This window comes from Nuphar pumila, chromosome 4 (genome assembly GCF_984573655.1).
Source record: "Nuphar pumila chromosome 4, dmNupPumi1.hap1.1, whole genome shotgun sequence".
Taxonomy (NCBI): Eukaryota; Viridiplantae; Streptophyta; class Magnoliopsida; order Nymphaeales; family Nymphaeaceae; genus Nuphar; species Nuphar pumila.
In genome coordinates, this window is record NC_143252.1 from 7,841,595 (window position 1) to 7,859,601 (window position 18,007).

General features: G+C 38.7%; 3 protein-coding genes across 7 annotated transcripts; 1 reads left to right on the forward strand and 2 right to left on the reverse strand.

Annotated features, from left to right (window-relative positions):
• Positions 1 to 226: 226 nt before the first annotated feature.
• On the reverse strand, positions 227 to 7,088 carry LOC149839235 (vesicle transport v-SNARE 13-like). Of its 4 annotated transcripts, none has more exons than XM_090004045.1 (6): positions 6,810 to 7,071; positions 4,647 to 4,769; positions 2,681 to 2,739; positions 2,399 to 2,584; positions 1,996 to 2,166; positions 227 to 627 (listed from the first exon to the last, which is right to left on the reverse strand). In XM_090004045.1, exons 2-6 carry the CDS (start codon positions 4,738 to 4,740, stop codon positions 475 to 477), a joined length of 663 nt encoding a protein of 220 aa, XP_089860171.1. In that variant the 5' UTR covers positions 4,741 to 4,769; positions 6,810 to 7,071; the 3' UTR covers positions 227 to 474. The 4 variants fall into 4 exon arrangements, with proteins under 4 accessions (XP_089860171.1, XP_089860172.1, XP_089860173.1 ...); XM_090004046.1 differs by having other exon boundaries at positions 6,717 to 7,071; XM_090004047.1 differs by having other exon boundaries at positions 6,949 to 7,069.
• A 1,507-nt stretch (positions 7,089 to 8,595) lies between these two features.
• LOC149839236 (uncharacterized) lies at positions 8,596 to 9,883 on the forward strand. 2 transcript variants are annotated; one of them, XM_090004049.1, is made up of 2 exons: positions 8,596 to 8,686; positions 9,454 to 9,883. In XM_090004049.1, the coding sequence occupies exon 2, from the start codon at positions 9,490 to 9,492 to the stop codon at positions 9,661 to 9,663; it is 174 nt and encodes a 57-aa protein (XP_089860175.1). In that variant the 5' UTR covers positions 8,596 to 8,686; positions 9,454 to 9,489; the 3' UTR covers positions 9,664 to 9,883. The 2 variants fall into 2 exon arrangements, with proteins under 2 accessions (XP_089860175.1, XP_089860176.1); XM_090004050.1 differs by having other exon boundaries at positions 8,613 to 8,698.
• A 3,872-nt stretch (positions 9,884 to 13,755) lies between these two features.
• On the reverse strand, positions 13,756 to 16,347 carry LOC149839237 (uncharacterized). Its single transcript, XM_090003953.1, has one exon. The coding sequence runs from the start codon at positions 16,345 to 16,347 to the stop codon at positions 13,756 to 13,758; it is 2,592 nt and encodes an 863-aa protein (XP_089860079.1).
• Positions 16,348 to 18,007: the final 1,660 nt, after the last annotated feature.

The window sequence follows — 18,007 nt, forward strand, 5'->3', positions numbered from 1 at the left end:
TAAAAAACATTTAATTATCAGCCACAAAATATCTATATAATTTGGAAATTTCACAAGATGGATGAATATTACCCAAAAAATGGAGATTTTCATCATTAAGATTGGTGATTTTCCCAATCATCTACTAAGGACAATCTCTTGTCCAAATTCCCTGTACTGATAAGCTACCAAAAACTTGTAGGAAGTCAATGAGAAACGGCCATACTGAAAAATAAGGCATGATTAACCCATTAACAGATACAATAAGATATTAACACAATCAAGTTTCAGGACATAACAACAATGACATTAGAATTTGAACATTATTTATCATGAGAGAAAGCCAAAGCCAAACACAACCAAGCCCACCAGACCAAAACCAAGATTGCAATGTGTGATACTATAAAAACTGAGGCTTAGTCATAACATACACAGTAGAAAACTCAAAGCAGTTGAAAAATGCTAAGCACATTGAAAGGCTGCCATGTCGGATGGCTAATGGGCCAGCTTAAAATAGAGAACCAAAATAATTGCGACAACCAGAACAGCAATTACGGTGCCAATGATCCACTTGTTCTTGTCCATTCGCCTTGACATGGCAGTCAAGATTTTTCTGCTCTTGCCAATGTTGTCATCCACACCATGAAGCTGAAGTTATGTAAAAACGAAAATCAGGAGCTTGAGGTACCTCAAACAGAAGAAAAATGAATAAATAAATAAATAACAAAACAAGGAAATGGATAAGGATCACATAATCCCAGTCAATTGAGCAGTCACATATTTTCCATGTTATTTGTAGCAAATGGAAAATTAGTGTATGTTGGATACTCTTTTTCAAAGTTTGAGTTTCTTCTGCGAGATTGCTGTCCACAGAAGCTCTTTCTTTACTTTCCGGGTTCTGGGTTATGCTATTATGTTCTGCTTTTTGAGCAAGAAATCTGGATAAGAGCTCATCCCAGCATCCACCTTTGCCCGTTGTAGGTACTGGTCCAATGTACAGTTTTGAACTTTTGAATGTTTATGTGACATGCATGATGGTTAAGAATGTAAAACGAGAAAATAAAACAAAAGAAAGCCGACTTATCAATCAAGACTGAATAGTCAAAGCATGTATTGTTAAGTTCAATGAAAATGATGAGCTCATTAACTGTCAAACATAAAAAGACGAACCATGAAGAGTGAAAATTGAATTTGGAGCATGTGATGATCGAAAACGTCAAGAGTACATTTGCTTTAGAAATTACATGCAATGCCTTGAAAAGCAAAACTAGTGATTCACAGAAAACACTGAAATGGAGGATGTAAAGAATGCACCTTGTGACTTCCCAAGCACGGTTGGGGAAAATAAACCAAGCAAAAGTAGTGCTTTAGGGGCACATTAGCAAAAAAGATGTCCAAAAAGGGCCAGTTAAAGCACTGGACTATGATTTCATTTCTATGATCCAAAAACCTTGCTGAATTATGGGTAGGAAATGAAGATCTTGAGACAACAGAGTCCAGAGGAAGATGGGAAATGGAATTAGGATCACAACCATAAATAGATAGCACCTAAAAATCGCAAATGAACTATGGCACAGGATCATGCTTACCTTGTTCATGCTACTTAGTTTTGAAAGTCATAGGAACCAAACAAGAAAATGCAGACTGGCTAACATGATACCACTAAATACCAGTAAGATAAGAGGCTTATCTGACCAAATTAGATTCTGTTTAGTTGTATTTGTTAAGCCAAAACAATATCCGATTATAATCGGATGCAGATATGGCTTTGACTTTTTCCTACCGAATCTGAGAAATATCCAAATTAGACAGATATTCAAATCCGTTTACATGTAAAAAAGTGGATCTGGTATGAGCTTGTCACGATCCGAATCCATTTAGCCAACATCTGATTAGTCGAATATGGCATTGACCACATCTGATCCAAATCTAAACTGTTTACATCCCTACTCATCCAGTTTTCAAATCCAGTTATATGAAGAACAGCTTGAACAAAAAAAAAAATCTCATTTTTACCGTATTGTTAGCACGTAAAAGTGACTGGCGTTGTTGATGAAGGTCTTGAAGAATTGAAACACCAAGATCCTCGGTCTCTAGCATTGTCCGTCTGCTTTCTCTGACACGGTCAGTAGACTGATTCAATCTCTCTGTTGATGTAAGCAACCTACTTCTCTGATCGCTTGACACCTGCGTCATCAATCCCAAAAGGAGAATAGGGATTTTGAGAAATTCTGAACTTCTAACAATGTTGCATTAGATCAATGCAAGCTATTGGAGAATGGGGAGTGGAAATGGGTAGAACTGCATCCTCGCAAACATTAAAAAATTGATGAATTATCCTAGGTCCAAATCTCTAAAGATTAATAGCATTAGCGGCAAAACTTATGAGTCAATGAATATGCTCCACACAGTGCATTACCATAAGTGTATCCGCCATTCCAGATTCCAAAAGTTCATCTCTTGCAGCCTGAGCATTAGCTGATGTGATCTTCTTAACTTCACCTTTCAGATTGCTCAAATCAGATTTGTATTCCCTGATCTTCTGAAGAAGCATAGCTTTCACATTTGGCTGTAAACTTCTGGCTTCAAGGTCCATCTTGCGGATCTACATAGATTCATCAAAACCATCAAAGATGTGATGCAAATATAGTTATAGCTACTAGACAGAGATGCCAGAAATAAAATTTGATTCACACAGTACCAAGCCCTCTGCTTCATCCAGCCCAGTTTTTATTTCAGAAATCTTCTGCTTTTTTTGTTCTGAAAAAACAAATAATAGGATTTAGAGAATGGGCAAATATATCCCACTAAGGAGAAGAACAAAAACCTGACATTCCACATAGCGACAGAAGAATCAAGGCCATATTCAAAGAAGAACCAATGATTGGCACCATTTATGGTCTCAACACAAAAGTCCTACTTAAATTTGATGAAGGTAAAAATGACGTTCATTGCTATATATTTCAAGAATTCTGCCAATCGATCCTTAGTTCACAAGTTCACTTAATCAAGACAGATTTATCATGATTTGCTAGAAGCCTAGAAACATAAGCATACATGGATATGGACATGAACATGGACATGGACATGGACATGGACATGGACATGGACATGGACATGGACATGGACATGGACATGGACATGGACATGGACATGGACATGACAAACAAAGGATATAGACTCATCAATTCTATAAAACAGTAGGACACGAGGACAAGTGTTTGTGAGCACATGCAAATATGCAACATATCGCCATTGAGAATGAAGAGGCATGATGTGTCTGATGTCCACTCGGATGTTGAGTTGTATTGACATAGACACATAGGATAAGTGAAGTGCCTATGTGATAGAGCTTAAATAGTGGAAAAGACATGACAAACATAAACAAGCACAGAGAAAAAGAAAAGACCCCTGACTGACACAAGGTAGCCTCTTGGAACTCATGAAACTAAAATGTAGTGGTTAGCTTGCAAGAAAGCAAAAATAATAAAGTCTTCATTAAAGAACACGTTGAGGGAAATATGCCTAAAGCTCCATAAAAAGTCAAAGAAAGCAACTGAGCACCTAGTTTGGTTAAGAGTACACCATACAAGAGATGAATTGGCCTCAAACCATACACATCGTACATCAAAGTGGTGTAGCAAAAGATGGACAAGCAAACCACTGATTTAAAGATGGTCAAAACAAAAGGAAAATTTTCAACCCTATCACTGAGAGACAATTTAGCAAATAGAACTGTTACCTAAAGCTATGAAGACTAAGCAGCTTCCATTCCCTATCAAAACTAGCAAAAAATTTATGAAATCATATAATGTCCATTTACCAATTAATTTGAGATTCTCCAGAAAGAGTACATAATGGCTCCAAAAGTGCCAACATTATGCATACATATGCCACGTTCAATACTAAAAAAAACAGTGTCAACTTAATTGGTTGGAAATATAAAAAAAGGGGAAGAATTAATGAGAACACAGTTGGTGGACAAACTTTGTGAATGAATAAGCTAAGGCCAGGTCGAGAATTAAGTTGGCTGAGTCAAGATGAAAGAACATGAAGCATCACCTGGATACGGTTAGGCACATGCACAGGAGACATGAATACACGGGCATCGTGAGCATAAAGAAATTAACAAACATGAAACATTTACAAAAAAAGAAACTGATCTCCAACTGAAATATCATTACATAATATATACAGCTTTAGGGTGGACTCAAATAATTGATGGGCCATGAATCATTAAAATATTGAAGCTACAAATTCATGGTTTATGTTAACATCTTCAATAGGCTTACACTCTTGTGCATAATCTTGCAATTTGGAGAAAAAAAGGATACTAAATTATTTAAAATGTTCATCAACAATATGGATTTCTCATAAAGTCATACATTTGAAACCAAAATGCTCATATCAAGGAAAAAAATGGAAACCAAGCACCTGACAACTGAAAATATCAAACTTAAAAAAAACATGCCTGAATCCCTAAATAAACCAAATTTAAGAATATACATGGCCATAATATAATAAATAAATAAACAAACTAAAGTGACAAAATTCATATAACCAACATCTGCAAAAGACATGTCCATGATAGTATTTTTATTTTCTCTTGAGATACTTAAACAATTCATCCAAAACAGAGAAGGAAATTAAACATAGGCGAGACCCACCTCCATCAAGGACACCAGCAGAAGTGCACTTCTTAGAGAGATTTGCAGACAGCTCACAGTATTGGCGTTCATATCCTTCAAATACCTGATTCATTGTGCTTTATAGTCTTAATCCTTGATGCCCTGGATGACCCATCAACAGGCACCAGAAAATCAATTAAATTAAATAAGATGATATGCCATCAAAATTTTAAGGAAACATGATACATCTATTTAAGGAAAAGGATATCTATTTGCTATCAATACCAGTACTTGCAGACAACTTGAAAATTGTCAGAAAAAGAATGAAATGAATTTGCTTCTCTGTTATATCCGACCTTACACATTGTCTGAAGGTCTGGATAATTATACAAAAGCAGGATGCCTCAGATTTTCATTTTTCAGAAAATGAAAGAAGTGAAAAGGAGAACTGAACAATGTACATTATAGAGAAACAACATTTCCTTTTCATTATATTGCATTCATGTCATTGAAGCAAGGAAAATAGCATTCTTGCCAATGTATGATAAAGAATGCAACAAAATTTGCATTTAAAACAATAACACATAAAATACATTTAAAATAAATACCTTGAAAGCATTTCCATTAAATGCAATACTATGTGAAAGGCATACCACTTAGCAGACATAACAGTACACCATAATATAATGTTTCCACTGTCATCATCAATATCCCCAAAGACAAGTTCATGCTCTGTGATGCCTAATAGAATGATAGTCATGCATATCGCCAGTATTTGGATTTATTGAGGTTTTTAACACAATCAATTCGCAAAAAGTGAAAATCATGATCAATTCATTTTCAAAATATCAAGATTGTACCCCAATCTTAAGTTTCTCTCATATTCATTCCTTACTTTGTATATACTTGTAAATGTACTAAGAGTCTCAAGTCATTTTGCCCCAAAAATATGTTTGTCATTGAGATTTATGCCACCAAGAAAAAGAGAGAGAGAGAGAGATTTGTAACTAATAAGAGAACACAGAATCAGGAAATACCCATTATTGCTCGACAAAAATAAAAGAGTTACTTCACATAGATACAAGATAAATGCATGCAAGCAGGTCAATCAGTTACAATAGAATATGCTAAGCATAAATAGCATATTACAAGACCCAAAGAGTATATGAGGCCTCAACTTTGCCTGAACCTGTGAAGGTTGCCAACAACATGACCGCACAAGATCCTGAAAGAAAATAAATTACTACGCCAGAATGCCCATTTATTTTTGGCCAAATAGCAAACTAAGAAGTTCAATTCAATAGCAACAAGCACTTATTCTGATTCTCAAGAATAACGTATATTTTTTAAGGCTCTGCTCAGTATGTGAATCAAATAGCTCGAGTTGCACAAAATTAGTTAATCTCTTATTATCAATTCCTCATAAAAACACATGAACATCTTTCAGCCAACAAATGTATAGTACCCACATCACAATGTAACACGAGACACCCCTTTCACTTACAAAATTACATGTCCAAATGCCTACATAGACAAACTATATAAAATATCAACACAACTAACACAAGATTGCATCTAAATAGGTGTAGGAAATAACACTGTCAAAAGCACAGTTCTTTGAAACTATTCCAAAAGCAAAATTAATCAACAAATACTAGAATTATCAAAGTTTTTCATATATCTTGCCACGGTTGATCCACTTTAATCACAAATAAAGGCCTAACGGAACAAATTGCACGAAATAAACACTGATGTGGTCTATGCAGCAGAATCTCGACAATGCAACTCAAGGTTCTCATTTTCATGCATAATTGCAACGATGATTGAAACATTGTGGTTGAAGTGATGTAAATTCGTGGTGAACGCAAAAATGGCCCTTATGAATTACCAAATCCGCAAGCATCGTGATACCAAAAACAGAAGAATCGTGGTTACTATGAGATGAACCAACAAACAGGAACCCACCCAAATTTCAAAGCCATAACACCAATGAGTCAACCAACCAACTAATCTCATGGATCATAACAATAACTAAAGAAAGCCCTTTTGTGTCAATCTTCTGAACACAAAACACAGGAAAAGAAAATCACAAGAAATATCAGAACCAACCAATCAATCATCCGAAAGAACATCAATAAAAGATCGAAACCCACGATCACCAACAATTCCAAATAAGGGGGAAAACAAGAAAGAAACACAAACCACGTGGAATCCAAAAGAATCAACACCCAAATACAGTCTTCAAAGAAGAATTGGATCCCTAAGAACGCAAAAGAAAACAAAGAAGGAATTTCGCCCCCTTCATGAAATAGGGCACCAAAAAGGAAGGGGAAAGACGGACCCCACAATATGGGGAGGCCGACGGAGAGCAGCGGCGAGGTACCAGCCGGATTTTGAGGGCGAGGGCGGATTCCGGCAGAAGAAGAATACCGAGAGAAGGGGAGATGATGGCCCTATGAAAAGACCGGAACGGCTTGAGACGAATGATTGGTAGACTGATAAACCGAGACGAGTCACCGGGTGGCGATTGATACGAGGAAGGTTCGGATCTGGTTTGGTACTTCGACTCGGAGCTCCCCCAAATACTGAAACTGAAATAACAAATAAAGCAAGAAAAATCACGAAATTCTCGGAAAAATAAGTTCACAGTTCCTGAATGTCACCCATAGTTACAAGAGCAAGAAGTTAATGGAAGAAGTGTTGCTTAAGTGTAGGGATGTAAATGGGTCGGGTCAGATTTAGGCAACACTAAGCCCGGCCTAATCGGAGTCTGATGGACCAGTTAAAACTGAATTCGGAACTGACTAACTTAAAATCTGCCATTTACATGTATTTATATTCAGATCTTAATTGGACTTTTAGGAGTATTTGTTTCAACCTGTATTATGAAAGGTGAAAAGATCAGGTGCAATATGATTGCACAAATATTTGTGCATTAAGCACCTGATCACCCTCCATCTTGGGGACAGGTCTGTCAGTTGTGGGGCTCAATGGCCGATGAAGGGCAATCAGGTGTTTAATGCACAAATTTTGTGCCATGTGATTGCACCCGATCTTATCTCATTATGAAAGAGGCCTCTTTCTTATTTTAGTTTTTAGGGGGGCATTTGTTTCAATCTCTTTCTTGTATAACCTGCCTTCTTTCATAAGAAAGCAATCTCTCTCTTTCTCACATTGGATAAAACAAACATCCTCATGAGAAAGTTATTTTTTTTCAAAAGTGCCTCTTTTTTTATTATAAAAACGGTATCACACTTCCCCTCATGAAAAAGTTCAGTGCCTCTTTTTTTTATTATAAAAACGGTATCACACTTCCCCTCATGAAAAAGTTCATTTTTTCAAAAGTGCCTCTTTCATGAGAAAGTGTCTATGTGAGTGCGTGGGTAATAGGGATGCAAATGAGTCCGATTCAGATGGAGGTTTTGTAAATTTTGGTTGTTCCTCATCTAATTTCTACCTGAATCTCCATGTATTTAGCTGTTCTGGATCCTGACCGTTTGTAACAAATGCCCCTTTACAAGCAAGTTTTGGAAGCCCAAAAAAATCACACTTTAGAGTTCTTGGAAAGTAAGCATGTAAGGCTGTGAGGTGGTTCAAATTCAAAATAACTATGGGATTATTCAAGGTAAATTTATATACCGAACTACTTTTGACCAATCAGTACCATCTTTTATTAAATTCTTGATCCATACCCAGAAAATAAACATGTAGACATATAGTTATTAATTAACTTCGATCAGGCAAGTAGATGGAAAAAGTTTGGAAGTTTAGATTTTATCCTTGTTCTACAAAATAACATATTTTCCCTTATTGTTGAAACAACTTTCATAACTTCCTTTTTTTTGTTCCATTTTACCTGCACCCATGACCCATCTCACTTTAGATTTGTTTCTGATATTTTATAGAAAAATAAGTCTGAATTAGGAATTTCAAGAAATAAGTTGATTGCAGTGGAATTATGACTAAAAGCTGCATCTGTGTATAGAATTTTGAAAACAGTGTTTGAAATACTAGGAAAGTTCTCTCTCTCTCTCTCTCTCTCTGTGTGTGTGTGAACCGACTTCTGGCCTCCGGTAGAGGTATGTTTTTTGGTAAGGGTTTGATTGATTGGTGCTTTCGTTTCTTTTATGCAATTATTTTGTGTTGGTTCATTGGTTCCTTCGTGTTTTGTGTTAGAAAATGGTGGGGGTCTTGATACTTGATTATTCCTCTTTTGATGGTAAACCTCAATCATAGATTCATACCCCTTTGTCAGATCTTTATGTTAACCTTATGTTTAATCCACTCTTATAATCTCGCTATGTTTGGTTATTGTTCTTTCTTGTTTTGTGGTGGAACTCGGTTATGCCCACTATGTGTTTGACTAAATGCCTTATAGATGTATTTTAATTGATCTCTTTACTTTTTCATATTATTTGCATATTTGAGTTCCTCCGAGTTCTTACATGTGTGCACCAAACCTATGCAGTAGCTATGCATTCTAACAGCCAGATTGATTTTGTGTTATTGATCCAGATCTTTTATATACCAGAAATTTTGGTTTTTTTTTTTAATCTAGCCATGGAATTTTTCCTTTTTAGCATGGTAACTGTAGTTTGGGGTGTGTTTGTTTGCACCCTCATATCTCATACATGTGATCAGTTGCACCCTCTTATCTCATATATTGCACCCTGCGCCTTGTCCCATTTCATCGGATGAGCGGGTGCTTCCAAATATCCCCTTGGAGTCTTTGCATTTGTAAGAAGTAGGCTCATGCAAGAATGGAAGGAATTCATGCTTGGTAATTCTAGCATCTCTTCACTTGGATGTGGAATGACATTATTTTCCTGTTTCTTGCTTTGTTCAGATTTTAGTGGTTGTAGTTGAGGCTTGCTACTAAGGGATGGGCAAAGCAAAGGGTGGTTCCATATTCATCAGGCTCGTCTCTGCAGCAGGCACTGGGTTCTTCTACGTCAAGCGGAAGAATCCACGAAAGATCACTGAGAAGCTTGAATTCAGAAAATACGACCCCCGGGTAAACAAGCATGTTCTCTTTACAGAGGCAAAGATGAAGTGAGAACTGATCATGCCTTGCATAAACCTCTTTTCTCTCTTCAATACAATGTTATAGGTGATTCAATCCTGAATTTTCACCCTTCTTTAATTCTGCAAAGAGGTTCGCTGTTTTATGCTCTCTAGAAATCAGAACTAAAGCACAAGTACTTCCCTTTCTCCCAGTTTAGCAGTGCTTGTTCTTTGATGATGAATGGATTGCCAAAACTATGTTGTTGCTGTGATGGTATTTGTCTAGCACCATGAAAATGCTATATCATGTGAATGCTGTCAGTCATTTAGGACATTAACATGAGAATCATGAGTCCTGTAGTGTATTGCAACCTATCAATGCATTCATCAAGCATGCTAACATTATAAAAATCTTTAAACACTTCCTTGACTGTTGGTGCTTGAATCCACTGTATTTCACCATACTAGCAAGAGCTAGCCTATTGGTAGGAGAGAGGCACCCTTGTGATATTTTGTTTATCATTAAGGCTCCATTTGGGAAAGGCGAAAGTTCTCCCAAAATAGGTGGGACCCATGCATTTCACCAAGTGCAAACCAGACATGGGGAATGTTTTCCCTTAAAAAACTTGTCTTTTTGGATGAGTTTTATCCATTTTTTTAGGAGAAAAAAGTCAGTCATCAGACTTTTTTTATCTGGATAAAGTTTATCCAACTTTTTATCCTACATTCAGAACGGGGCCTAAAGAAAAAGCAGGAGGCATGCCAAGCTGGAAACATGGGAGCCAATACTTTTGTCAGACTTAGCTTTTAATACAGTTAATAATGTTATGTGGAAAAAGCTAAATGTATCTACTGATAAGCATGTGTTTGTTCAAAAGTTGCAACTAAAGTGATCAGTTTGTGCAAAGTGTAGTCACATATTGCTCAGTGGAAGAAAAGTGAAGATAAAATTTTTCCAGAGCACTCAATGTTATAAAGTAAATTGATTGATAGGACCTTCATTGAACTAATTGCCGCACTTATCTCCCAAAATCACTATCTGTTAATCTCATATAAAAAGAACCGGCAATGACCAACCACTGTCTAGATCACGGTCCTTGCTTGGGCGGTACCTCTGACCTGACCTCACATCATCTTTCCTGCCAAGTCTTCATGAACTTCAAGGGGCTTATAGATGACACCAGATCCCTCAATGACTTCTGATCTTCATCTTTCTCAGTACGAACTCAAGCAAGTGAAAGATCCCTAGCCTTGCAACTATGAGGGCGTGTTTTAGTCTGTTGGATCTCAGATCTCAAGGAGATACCCAGATCTGATCTCTCATCTGATGGGGGGAGATCCTCAGATTTGAGGTCAGAGGCACTCAAACAGACAATGGAAAGGAGCTATGGTCTATGGAGAAACACCCGGTTGCAAAATCATTATCTTTAAATGTCCACACCAGCCTCATCATCAGTATTGCACATTCAAGAAAGTTTTTTTTTACTAAGAGAAATGCTATCACAAATGAGTTTTTTTTATTAAACAGCCAATGAAAATGTTGGGGATTTCGAAAACAGTTCCCTTCTCCTTCCCACGAAACTTGTGGCCCATATGCAAATGTCACCGAAATGTGCCGTCTGAGTAGGGATGGCAGTGGACCGGGGGAAAGCGGGGCCCCTCCCCGCCTCGCCCCGTTTGGACCGGGGATGAAGGGTATGAAACGGGGATGGAGGCGGGGACGAAGGTTAAAATCCATCCCCGTCCGGGGGTGGAGGTGGGGATGGACGTGCACTTTTCCCCGCCACGATCCCCGCCCCAACCCCGCCCCGACCACTTTTCCCCGCAATATCCCCACCTCATCCCCGTTTGAACCGGGGATGGAGGACATGAAACGGGGATGAAGGCGGGGGTGGAGGATAAAATCTTGAGGCGGGGCGGGGGTGGAGGCCTTGTCCCCCGCCCTACTGCCATCCCTACGTCTGAGTTGTCCTGCTGATTTTGGGGTTTCCAAAAGCTGGTTTGACAGTGTTTTATTTTGGCGTTTCTGAAATAAAAAGCAAAGAGCAAACTGAAAAGTATCCGATTTCCTACACACTAAAATGAGAGCGTTCAGGGCTGATTCATTTTGGGGGATGAAAAATAATTGTACTACAGTAATGAGAGAGAGAGAGAGAGAGAGAGAGAGAGAGAGAGAGAGAGAGACCTGGAAACAACATGGATTAAGAAGCCTTCTTGCACACAGGTCTAACCCCTGGCAACCATGGGTTAATGAGAATAACAAGTTTTCATGCAACTAAATAGGTAAATAATAATAATTAACAAATTGCAAGTTCTCATGCAATTAATTAGGTAAATAATAATAGTTATTCAAGTTATTATGTAATAGTTAATTTTTAAAAATGTTATATTATTAAAAAAATTAATAAATAACTCAGGCCCATCAGGCTGGCCTGGTAGCTCGCAGGCCAGCCTGATCCTGGCCCACATATATAACAGGCTGAGTTTCGGCCCGGTACCTTGGGCCTAAAATCATGGCCCAAACCCGACCCATGCTGGGCCGGGTCAGCTTGGCCCATCCCTCATTGCCCACCCCTACTTATATCAACCAAAGCCCACCATACTGTTAGGAAAACCGTGAGCAAGAAACAACCAAAAGGAAACAAAGAACAAGAACGATCAAACAAAACACAGGAAAAACATACAAATTTACGTGAAAAAACCTCTCCTCAAATCCGAAAGTAAAAAACTACAGCCGCCCAGAGAGAAATCTTATTACTCTTTTTCAACTGTTACAAGAGGGAGAAAGAAAAGAGAGAATATATATAAGGGCAACAACCCTAACCCAAACCAAATCGGGTTTGATTCATAAGAAACCGGGTCTCAAATATAAGGCCCCCCAAAAAAAAATCTTCTTGGGGGCATGCCCCCTCGAGACCCGCACTGGGGGGAGCCCCCCCCCTTCATGAAAGGGCAAAAACTATGAATCAAACTCCACAACTCATCACAGACAACCCAAAAAACTGTTTATGCCAATGCAGAAGGCTATTTATTCATCTCATACTACTTTGTTGCATGTTTTTTTTGTTTGGAGTTTCGCACTCTCAAAACCTGAAAACACACCATAAGGGCTCTCTGCTCATCTGGTAGGGGCAACTTATACAAGATACCAAGCTGAAAAGACAGTCACAAGTTCAAAACCCATGGATGCGCTCCCTTGCTACAAGGCCAAAGCAGGGTGCATTCTCCAGCAAGCAAAGGCGACCTGGGGTTTTCACATCAAGCTCAAGGGTAAGGTGATTGTCCTACTGATTCAAACATGGTACAAGCTTTGTGAGAGTCAAACATGCCCTAAGGGGTACCTTGCTTCGCTAGGTAACACTCCGCAGAAAGTTTGCACATACTGTTGCTGCGGATAGGGCTGGGAAACAAGCGTTCAGCTTGTAAAGAGCTCATTCCAACTCGTAAAATAAACTCAGCAAGGGAAAGATGGAAAATAAGTGTTAAGCTCAGTTTGGCTCATATAAACTCGTTTAAGTAGGAATAAATATGTTTTAGATATAGTTTACACCATATAATATAGTATAAAACAAATGATTGAAGCATTTTGTTTGCAAACAATAGGTTTAGTTAAATTCTATTGATTCTAGTTTGGAAACCATTCCAGGCTTCCAGTTCTAAAACAAAGTAATACTTATCTGTATGTGTGTTGCTTGTGATGACCGATGGGCATTTGGGGTGCTTTCCTTGCCACGAGGCCGGAACGATGGGGAGAACTACCCATTGGGCAATCAATGAAGGGATGAATGTGTTGGCATTGTGCATGTGACATGTAGAAAATATGGCGGGTTCTGCATGTTTTTATGAAACCGTCTCATTTTCATGCGAAGCACTCTTCCATGTTTCAGTAGTTATCTTTTTGTTTTATGCTGAATCGGTTATTTTTTTTTAAACACTGATTTTTTTTCATTTGTTTTGATGATTCATGTGCTTCTATTCTATCATCGAGTTTTGTTGTTTATATATTGCGGATATTGTATAATAAACATGTTTGGTATTTTCCTTTCATTCCAAAGACCCAACCATAATGGATTTGACAACATCATGCACAACAAACCATCAATACTTTACTCAACCCAACTGCAAGACTCTCTTACAGAACCAACTAAGTCACTACTCCCCCACTCAAACACCAATGTCGTGGGAATACTGATGCCAGCACTTTGTCTACAAGGTCCCAATACCAATTTCCCATTCTTTTACTGCACAAGATAGGCAAAATGGTTGCTGTCAGTCCCAACACGAAGCCTAACCCTGGGGCTATGTACTCCCATTCAGGATCCTGATCATTTTTCTTGTTACGAAAAATAACGGGAGGAGTGTCACTGGCACTTGAAGCAGGGCAAGGCCTTGATTTTGTCCCACAAAGCCCAGGGTTTCCTTCAAAGCAAGTATCGCTGAAAGTACTGAATTGGCCTTCTGTGGGTATGCTTCCTTGGAGGTTGTTGAATGATAAGACTAATGTGGAGAGAAATGTGAGCTTTATCATGTCCTCTGGTATACCTCCAGTTAGCTGGTTGTGGGAAAGATCCAGAGATTCCATTTGATGCAAATTTCCCAATGACCTTGGAATGGGACATTTCAGATGGTTGTGTGACATGTTTAGTGCATGTAACCATGCCAACGCCCCTATCTCTTCTGGGATTTTACCGGTGAACATATTGATAGAAAGATCAATGGTGGTTAGACCAGCAATTATCTTGGTTTCCAACATATTTGCTCCTTTAATTGTCAATATGACATTTGGAGTATAAATAGATGGATATGTATAAGTATTGATGACCAGATGGCCATTATCGATTTCATTATTTACCATCATGGACTTGAAAGTTTTAAATAGTCTCGAGGGTAGGGCTCCTGAAAATTGGTTATCAGCAATATCAAAGATTTGTACTAGAAGAAATGCGCTTTCAGAGCCGAAGGATGTGATGGAACCATATAAACGGTTGGAATGCAACACCAACACCTTTAATTGGGTCTGATGCCCTATCCAAGAGGGAAATTTATCCTCCAATTTATTGTTTCCTAGGTCTAAAAGTTGCAAGCTGCTGCAGTTAGTGAGAGACCTTGGTATTTTGCCGACTAGTAGATTGTTGTTCAATTGCATCACATTTAAGCTGCTACGGTTCGTGAACCCTTCTGGAATTAAGCCTTGCAATCGGTTCCTACCTAGATTCAACACGATCAGCCCATCTAGGCTAGTGAGACAACCTGGTATGGAACCTGTGAGGCTATTATTATTGAGGTCAAGGTAACCGAGCACGTTGCAGTTGCATATAGAAGTTGGGATTGATCCTGTCAGGTTATTTGATGAAAGAGTGAGGGATCTGAGTTTAGATAGCCTACTTATGGAAGAGGGGATCTCTCCGCTCAATAAGTTGTTGCTGACGTTAAGCCAGATTAAGTTTGAAAACTGAGCATAGAAATGAGAGAGCAAACCGTTCAACCTGTTGTTGCCGAGGATTAAGTACTTTAGAGAAGGATGGTTGTTGAGAAGGCCGGGAGGGATACTTCCACTGAAAAGGTTGTTGCTAAGGTCTAAAAAGTAGAGGCTGGGAAGCTTAGCCAAAGCTTCGGGTATGGGACCTGACAAGCTGTTATTATGGAGATCGATGCGTGAGATATTTCGAGAGGCCCATGATGATGGCATCATCCCATTTAGTTTGTTTGCTGATACGTCTAAAAAGTTCAAGTGGGTAAGTTTTGAACTGAACCTAAGAAGGCTATTGGCGGAGAGTACTGTTACTGAAGACAGTAGCAAAATCGCAAGATTGCTGCTTTGTGGAAGAACCCTCCCAGATGGCAAAGACACGATGAGCTGTGGATTCTGATATAGATAAAGAGTTTGCAAATGGGGAAGTTGCAGGATGCCCCAAGGAAATTTCCCCTTCAGCTGTGCATCCGCCAGGCGAAGTTCCTGCAAGGAGGTGAAATTCGAGAAGAAATCGGGTATGTACCCCAAGTTGTTTCTACTCAAATGCAAAGAGTAGAGCGATGTCAGACGGAGAATGGATTCATGCATGGGACCGTGGATGGAACAATTGTGCAAATGAAGAGCCTGTAGATTTGGCAGGGATGATGATGCAGCCAGGCTAACCGCTTTGCCACTCATGGAGATGTTGACGCCACCGAGGCTGAGGTTCTGCAAGCGACCCAAGCGCTTAACAAACTGTGGGAAACTAGGGTGCTGGAGTCGCAGCCCATCATTACCAGAGAGTTTGAGAGACACCAACAACGTCATGTGCGATATCTCTGGAGGGATCTGCCCTGAGAGGTGGTTATAGGAGAGGTTGAGCTGGGTGAGCTCCACCAGCCTCGTCGGTATGGAACCTTTGAACCCATTGTTGCTGAGATCGAGGATGCGGAGGTGCCGGAGCTCGAACAGTGAAGGGTCGATGGCGCTGAAGGGACCAGACGGATCTCCGACGGTAACAGAGGAGATCTGTAATGCTGTTACGAAGCCCCCGGTGAAGTTATCATCACAGGTGATGCCTTCCCATTCGCAGCAGTCAGTCCCATTCTTCCATGAACTGAGTGGGTGTTTAGAAGGGACTGGGTTGAGCACCAGGCCTTGCCTCAATCGGAGCAGAGCTGAGCTCTGGTTGGAGAAGCAAAGAGCTGAGGCCATCAAGAGGACGTGGTACGATAACGCCCATAGCAGCAACAATGGACTCGCTTGGACGACACCGTACCCCATATCGTCGATCGTTTCCCCAACCCCCAATCAAACACCAAAATGGGTTCTCTATCCAGCTGCAGAAAAGAGGATATTATATACGTTGCCAAATGCCACTAGTCAAGTCCCTGCTTTTGGACCTAATGGTAGACCCAATCTGCCCCGTACTATAAGCAGCCCTTGTAGACCGAATCTTATAAAATTCGAGGACTGAGAAAAGTCCATATCTACCTTATAATATATATGTCTTATTCTTATCTTAATATCTTAATGTCTTAATCTCAGCAGCCTCAATCAAAGAGATCTTACAAGAAGTAGGACGTTACATTATAAGGACAGAAGGACAGAGACGAGTGGATCTCGTTCCCTCATGCGGTCAAGTCCTTATGGAAAAAATTACAACGCAAGCATGGTGACAAAAGTTAAGAACGGCAAAATCTCGGGAGTCAAAAACTCCAGAGATTTTAAATTTTTTTATAAATGTTGCATTTTTTTTTCGGCAAAATCTCGGCAATAAAAAACAAATTAAAAATATAAAAAATAAATTTTATAAGAAATTATAAATAAAACACATTTAAAAATGAAAATCTCAGGATAAATGTCTGCTAAAATGGCAATTTCTTCCGATATTATCGCTATATTATTATAAATCTCGCGATATTTGTTACAGAGAACACAAGTTGAGAAAACTGTTTGGAATAACAAGAAAATATTCTGATTTTTTGTATCTTTGTCACAAGTTTTGAAATTGCTTTTCCATGTATACATCACGTTGATTCAGCATTTGACTTCCACTACGTCTGCTTGTATGTTTGGCGTTGTTAAATTAACTCTTGCTTCTTTTTTCATTTTAGGATCTATCAGCATAGCTGGCCCACTAGATGACTTGAGAAAAAACAGATTGGGGGTCTAACTCATTATTGGGTGAGTTAACTTGGATGCTTCATTTTTTTTCTAAGTTTTTTTATATTTAAACATAAAATTCCTTAAAAAATATACTTAACAAGTTCAAAAAATGAAAGAAGTTAAAAAAAGAAAAAGATATATAATTTACATGATGAATTTTTTGCCACTTACATTTTGCTATTATGGATCCAACTTCATCCTTCATTAATTGCACTAGTTTCATATGGAGACCCGGATTTAAAATTTCATGCCTATAACGGTCACTGTCACTTTTCCTTGACCCACCAAATCCTGTCCTCGAACATGTCCTATTGGAACCCAAATTTTCAAACTCATTCTGGTCAACAGAAATTAAATGAGACTTACCAACCAACATGAAAAGTTGTCTAGGCATGAAATTTTATACTCCAATCAGGCAGGATCAGGCCTTTTGTTTCATATCTTTTATTTTTATTTTTTGTAAATTTAGAAAACAAAATTAGATTAATAAATCTCGACTGGGATCGAGCCTAAAGCAGCCAATTGTCTGAGTCTTTTTAAAAATCAATTCAAGTTTCAAACCGATTCAGAAAATATTGCTTTCAGATGTTCAATTTCAAGAAAATACGTCTACCCAAATCAGGTATCGGCAGAAAATCGATATGAAACAGACCTGATATGCTTTTTTTTGTACCTGACCCAAATAGATCTATATAATCTATACCTGAACCCAAACTCAGTATGTACCCGAATCCATTTCATAGCCGACCCATACGGCTTTATACAATATGTGCCT

What these genes read in the sequence shown, in the direction of transcription:
- LOC149839235 (XM_090004045.1), bottom strand. Translation starts at nt 4,740, where the DNA reads ATGAATCAGGTATTTGAAGGATATGAACGCCAATACTGTGAGCTGTCT. An exon ending in TGGATGAAGCAGAGGGCTTG is followed by an intron (nt 2,585 to 2,680) that starts GTACTGTGTGAA and finishes GAATCTATGTAG; the next exon opens with ATCCGCAAGATGGACCTTGA. An exon ending in GAATGGCGGATACACTTATG is followed by an intron (nt 2,167 to 2,398) that starts GTAATGCACTGT and finishes TTGATGACGCAG; the next exon opens with GTGTCAAGCGATCAGAGAAG.
- LOC149839236 (XM_090004049.1), top strand. Translation starts at nt 9,490, where the DNA reads ATGGGCAAAGCAAAGGGTGGTTCCATATTCATCAGGCTCGTCTCTGCA.
- LOC149839237 (XM_090003953.1), bottom strand. Translation starts at nt 16,347, where the DNA reads ATGGGGTACGGTGTCGTCCAAGCGAGTCCATTGTTGCTGCTATGGGCG.